The sequence below is a fragment of the Oncorhynchus clarkii genome, chromosome 32 (genome assembly GCF_045791955.1).
Source record: "Oncorhynchus clarkii lewisi isolate Uvic-CL-2024 chromosome 32, UVic_Ocla_1.0, whole genome shotgun sequence".
NCBI lineage: Eukaryota > Metazoa > Chordata > Actinopteri > Salmoniformes > Salmonidae > Oncorhynchus > Oncorhynchus clarkii.
The window spans coordinates 3,940,300-3,946,659 of record NC_092178.1 but is presented as its reverse complement, the minus strand read 5'-3'; the positions used below and the strand labels follow the sequence as shown (position 1 = coordinate 3,946,659).

Here is a 6,360-nt window from a genome sequence, read left to right as displayed (position 1 = left end):
CTGTCGTTTCCCTGTCTAAACTACCTGTCGTTTCCCTGTCTAAACTACCTGTCATTTCCCTGTCTAAACTACCTGTCATTTTCCTGTCTAAACTACCTATCATTTTCCTGTGTAACCTACCTGTCATTTTCCTGTCTAAACTACCTGTCGTTTCCCTGTCTAAACTACCTATCATTTTCCTGTGTAACCTACCTGTCATTTTCCTGTCTAAACTACCTGTCATTTTCCTAGATTAACCATTTACTATTTCTCTTGAATCTCATTTTAGTTCTTTACTGGACTATTATTAGTAAAGGAACATGGACTGGGTCGTGGTCTGGGTTGTGGTCTGGTTCATGGACTGTGTCGTGGACTGGGTCGTGGACTGTGTCGTGCATGGGTCATTGTCTGGTTCATGGACTGGGTCGTGACCTGGTTCATGGACTGGGTCGTGGTCTGGGTCGTGGTCTGGGTCGTGGACTAGGTCGTGGACTGGGTCGTGGTCTGGGTCGTGATCTGGGTCGTGGTCTGGGTCATGGACTGGGTTGTGGACTGGGTCGAGGACTGGGTGATTGTCTGGGTCATGGACTGGGTCGTGGTCTGGGTAGTGGTCTGGGTCATGGTTTGGGTCGTGAACTGGGTTGTGGACTGGGTCGTGGACTGGGTGATGGTCTGGGTCATGGACTGGGTCTTGGTCTGGGTCGTGGACTGGGTCGTGGACTGGGTCGTGGTCTGGGTGATGGACTGGGTCGTGGTCTGGGTCGTGGACTGGGTCATGGACTGGGTCATGGACTGGGTCATGGACTGGAACGTGGTCTCTCTCGTGGACTGGGTCATAGACTGGGTCGTGGACTGGGTGATGTTCTGGGTGATGGGCTGGGTCGTGGTCTGGGTCGTGGACTGGGTCATGGTCTGGGTCGTGCACTGGGTCGTGGTCTGGGTCGTGGACTGGGTCATGGTCTGGGTCATGGTCTTGGTCGTGGACTAGGTCGTGGACTGGGTCGTGGACTGGTTGGTGGTCTGGGTCGAAGTCTGGGTCGTGGACTGGGTCATGGTCTGGGTCATGGTCTTGGTCGTGGACTGGGTCATGGACTGGGTCGTGGAATGGGTCGTGGTCTGGGTCGTGGACTTGGTCGTGGTCTGGGTCATGAACTGGGTCTTGAACTGGGTCGTAATCAGGGTCGTCGATCTCTCTCTCTCTCTCTCTCTCTCTCTCTCTCTCTCTCTCTCTCTCTCTCTCTCTCTCTCTCTCTCTCTCTCTCTCTCTCTCTCTCTCCTCTCTAAATGGAATAATGTAACAATATATGAGAGCTTTCTGTATCCCTATCCATCCATTCCCTATTCAGTCTGCTTTGTCTTTCAGGTGGGGATGGTTGGTATTTCTCTGGTTATTCTGTTTTAGCAGTGAAACACACAACAGTTTTTCAGAGCTGTCAGATAAGCATATGATTAGTGAAGACAGTATAGAATAGAAGACAGTGTAGAATAGAAGACAGTGGAGAGTAGAAGACAGTGTAGAATAGAAGACAGTGTAGAATAGAAGACAGTGTAGAATAGAAGACAGTATAGAATAGAAGACAGTATAGAATTGAAGACAGTGTGGAATAGAAGACAGTATAGAATTGAAGACAGTGTAGAATAGGAGACAGTGTAGAATAGAAGACAGTGTAGAATAGAAGACAGTGTAGAATAGAAGACAGTGTAGAATAGAAGACAGTGTAGAATAGAAGACAGTATAGAATTGAAGACAGTGTAGAATAGGAGACAGTGTAGAATAGAAGACAGTGTAGAATAGAAGACAGTGTAGAATAGAAGACAGTGAAGACAGTGTAGAATAGGAGACAGTGTAGAATAGAAGACAGTGTAGAATAGAAGACAGTGAAGACAGTGTAGAATAGGAGACAGTGTAGAATAGAAGACAGTGTAGAATAGAAGACAGTGTAGAATAGAAGACAGTGAAGACAGTGTAGAATATGAGACAGTGTAGAATAGAAGACGGTGTAGAATAGAAGACAGTGAAGACAGTGTAGAATAGGAGACAGTGTAGAATAGAAGATAGTGTAGAATAGAAGACAGTGTAGAGTAGAAGACAGTGAAGACAGTGTAGAATAGGAGACAGTGTAGAATAGAAGACAGTAGAGAATAGAAGACAGTGTAGAATAGAAGACAGTGAAGACAGTGTAGAATAGGAGACAGTGTAGAATAGAAGATAGTGTAGAATAGAAGACAGTGTAGAGTAGAAGACAGTGAAGACAGTGTAGAATAGGAGACAGTGTAGAATAGAATACAGTGAAGACAGTATAGAATAGAAGACAGCGAAGAATAGGAGACAGTGAAGAATAGGAGACAGTGAAGATAGTGTAGAATAGAAGACAGTGTAGAATAGAAGACAGTAGAGAATAGAAGACAGTGTGGAATAGAAGACAGTTTGATATAGAAGACAGTGTAGAATAGGAGACAGTGTAGAATAGAAGACAGTGTGGAATAGAAGACAGTGTGGAATAGACGACAGTGTAGAATAGAAGACAGTAGAGAATAGAAGACAGTAGAGAATAGAAGACAGTGTAGAATAGAAGACAGTGTAGAATAGGAGACAGTGTAGAATAGAAGACAGTGTAGAATAGAAGACAGTGTAGAATAGGAGACAGTGTAGAATAGAAGACAGTGTAGAATAGAAGACAGTGTAGAATAGAAGACAGTGTAGAATAGAAGACAGTGTAGAATAGGAGACAGTGTGGAATAGAAGACAGTGTAGAATAGAAGACCGTGTGGAATAGAAGACAGTGTAGAATAGAAGACAGTAGAGAATAGAAGACAGAGTAGAATAGAAGACAGTGAAGACAGTGTAGAATAGAAGACAGTGTGGAATAGAAGACAGTGTGGAATAGAAGACAGTGAAGACAGAGTAGAATAGGAGACAGTAAAGACAGTGTAGAATAGAAGACAGTGTAGAATAGAAGACAGTGTAGAATAGAAGACAGTGTGATATAGAAGACAGTAGAGAATAGAAGACAGTGTAGAATAGAAGACAGTTTAGAATAGAAGAGAGTGTAGAATAGAAGACAGTGTAGAATAGGAGACGGTGTAGAATAGAAGACAGTAGAGAATAGAAAGTGTAGAATAGAAGACAGTGTGGAATAGAAGACAGTGTAGAGTAGAAGACAGTGAAGACAGTGTAGAATAGGAGACATTGTAGAATAGAAGACAGTGTAGAATATAAGACAGTGATGACAGTGTAGAAAAGGAGACAGTGTAGAATAGAAGACAGTATTGAATAGAAGACAGTGTAGAATAGGAGACAGTGAAGACAGTGTAGAATAGGAGACAGTGTAGAATAGAATACAGTGAAGACAGTGTAGAATAGAAGACAGTGTAGAATAGAAGACAGTGTAGAATAGTAGACAATGTAGAATAGAAGACAGTAGAGAATAGAAGACAGTGTAGAATAGGAGACAGTGTAGAATAGAAGACAGTGTAGAATAGAAGACAGTGTAGAATAGAAGAAAGTGTAGAATAGCAGACAGTGTAGAATAGAAGACAGTGTAGAATAGGAGACAGTGTAGAATAGAAGACAGCGTGGAATAGAAGACAGTGTAGAATTGAAGACAGTGTAGAATAGGAGACAGTGTAGAATAGAAGACAGTAGAGAATAGAAGACAGTGTAGAATTGAAGACAGCAGCTCACAGGATATTAAGAGCATTTTTTTAAACCAGTAACAATTAGCTAGCCACACAGAGGTATCAAACATTAAAACCACACTTTATTTAGTCACAGACTAGAGAGCGAGAGAGAGAGAGACAGACAGACAGAGGGAGAGGGAGGGAGAGAGAGAGAGAGAGACAGACAGAGGGAGAGAGACAGAGAGAGAGAGAGAGAGACAGACAGAGGGAGAGAGACAGAGAGAGAGAGAGAGAGACAGACAGAGGGAGAGAGACAGAGAGAGAGAGAGAGAGAGAGAGAGAGAGAGAGAGAGGGAGAGAGAGAGAGACAGAGACAGAGAGAGAGAGAGAGAGAGAGAGAGAGAGAGAGAGAGAGAGAGAGAGAGAGACTGACTTTTGATATTTCTTTAATGAAACATCCTCATTTAATTAAACCCTCCCCCTTAAAAATAAAACACCAAAATATATCCTCTACTGCATACATGGACCATACTCACCTTTCCATCAACCACACGATAAAAAACACTACACCTCACAATAACCAAAAAACAGCCTCATCTACACCACCATCTATAACCTGACTAGACCCAGCCTCATCTACACCACCATCTATATATAACCTGACTAGACCCAGCCTCATCTACACCACCATCTACACCACATGACTAGACCCAGACTCATCTACACAACCATCCATAACCTGATTAGACCCAGCCTCATCTACACAACCATCTATAGCCTGACTAGACCCAGCCTCATCTACACCACCATCTATAACCTGACTAGACCCAGACTCATCTACACCACCATCTATAGCATGACTAGATCCAGCCTCATCTACACCACAATCTATAGCCTGACTAGACCCAGACTCATCTACACCACCATCTATAGCATGACTAGATCCAGCCTCATCTACACCACCATCCCTGGCATGACTAGACCCAGCATCATCTACACCACCATCTATAACCTGACTAGACCCAGACTCATCTACACCACCATGTATAGCATGACTAGACCCAGATTCTGCTGTCTGCATCTCATTGCCCCCTGCACGTTGACCTCGATTTCCCCCACTGGCGCTTGTGCCCTTGTCTACGGCCTTTATGTGGGAAAGCAGAACTTTTATTCCCCAAATCCCCACACCGTAGACTATCTGTGCTGGTAAAACCTGCATAGAGCCACTCCCCGTGCCTCACTATAAAATGCACATTTAACTGTTGCTCATTGTATTCAGAAACATAAATACTTGCCTCCGGAACGAAACAACGTGCTTAACGGCATCTGCCTGAAAACCTGCTGACAGTACACGAAAACCGCTAGCAAACTTACCAAAACGACTCAGCTCTTTCCTCATTTGATCATCCATAATAAATGGAGGCAAATTTGCAACTACCACCCTTGTCGAAGTTGTAGAAACAGGTGACATTGGCAACAACCCACCCCTTACAAATATTACACTAGCAATTAGCCTACCCACCAAACTTGCTCTTTTCCTAAACACAACCACATTCTAGAAGCGGAATCAATTCAGCTCCTACCTGTTCACCGACCTCGAACAGAACCTCCTCCACCTTAACTTCATTCCCAGGAACACACCTGAATCTATGCCGTATCGACAGCATCTCCTCCGCGCTAGGTTGAGAAGCCATCACACACACATCACCTTCCAAGAAAATATCAAGGACAGAACAAAGAAAGTTAGTTAGTAGAGAGCCCTCCACACCAAACACTCAAACTCCAAAAAACTCCCAGCATGCACTGCGAGAGAGAAGAAAGAAAGAAAAAAAGAAAGAAAGAAAGAAAGAAAGAAAGAAAAAGGGTGAGAGAGAGAGAGAGAGAGAGAGAGAGAGAGAGAGAGAGAGAGATTGATAGAGAGAGAGACAGAGAGAGAGACAGAGAGAGATGGATAGAGACAGAGACAGAGAGAGAGAGAGAGAGAGAGATGGATAGAGGAGAGAGATACAGAGAGAGAGAGACAGAGAGAGAGAGAGAGGGAGATGGATAGAGAGAGGGAGACAGAGAGAGAGACAGAGAGAGATGGATAGAGAGAGAGACAGAGAGAGAGAGAGAGAGAGAGAGAGAGAGAGAGAGAGAGAGAGAGAGAGAGAGAGATGGATAGAGAGAGAGAGAGAGAGAGAGAGAGACAGAGAGAGAGATATGGATAGAGAGAGAGAGACAGAGAGAGAGAGATGGATAGAGAGATGGATAGAGAGAGAGAGACAGAGAGAGAGACAGAGAGAGAGAGATTGATAGAGAGAAAGACAGAGAGAGAGACAGAGAGAGAGAGATGGATAGAGAGAGAGAGACAGAGAGAGAGAGGCAGAGAGAGAGATGGATAGAGAGAGAGAGATACAGAGAGAGAGACAGAGAGAGAGAGATGGATAGAGAGAGAGAGATACAGAGAGAGAGACAGAGAGAGAGAGATGGATAGAGAGAGAGAGACAGAGAGAGAGACAGAGAGAGAGAGATGGATAGAGAGAGAGAGACAGAGAGAGAGAGAGACAGAGAGAGAGAGATGGAAAGAGAGAGAGAGACAGAGAGAGAGAGAGACAGAGAGAGAGATGGATAGAGAGAGAGAGACAGAGAGAGAGAGAGACAGAGAGAGAGAGATGGAAAGAGAGAGAGAGACAGAGAGAGAGAGATGGATAGAGAGAGAGAGATACAGAGAGAGAGACAGAGAGAGAGAGATGGATAGAGAGAGAGAGACAGAGAGAG

General features: G+C 44.2%; 1 protein-coding gene across 1 annotated transcript; it reads right to left on the bottom strand.

Moving 5' to 3' along the window:
* Positions 1–286: 286 nt before the first annotated feature.
* Positions 287–5,011, bottom strand: LOC139391603 (histidine-rich glycoprotein-like). The gene is made up of 2 exons (XM_071138976.1): positions 4,975–5,011; positions 287–1,119 (listed from the first exon to the last, which is right to left on the bottom strand). Exons 1-2 carry the CDS (start codon positions 5,009–5,011, stop codon positions 287–289), a joined length of 870 nt encoding a protein of 289 aa, XP_070995077.1.
* Positions 5,012–6,360: the final 1,349 nt, after the last annotated feature.

Coding starts and splice junctions, on each gene's coding strand:
- LOC139391603 (XM_071138976.1), bottom strand. CDS start 5,011: ATGGATGATCAAATGAGGAAAGAGCTGAGTCGTTTTG. Junction 1,120..4,974: donor GAAAGAGCTGAGTCGTTTTG/GTAAGTTTGCTA, acceptor TTCATGACCCAG/ACCACGACCAAGTCCACGAC.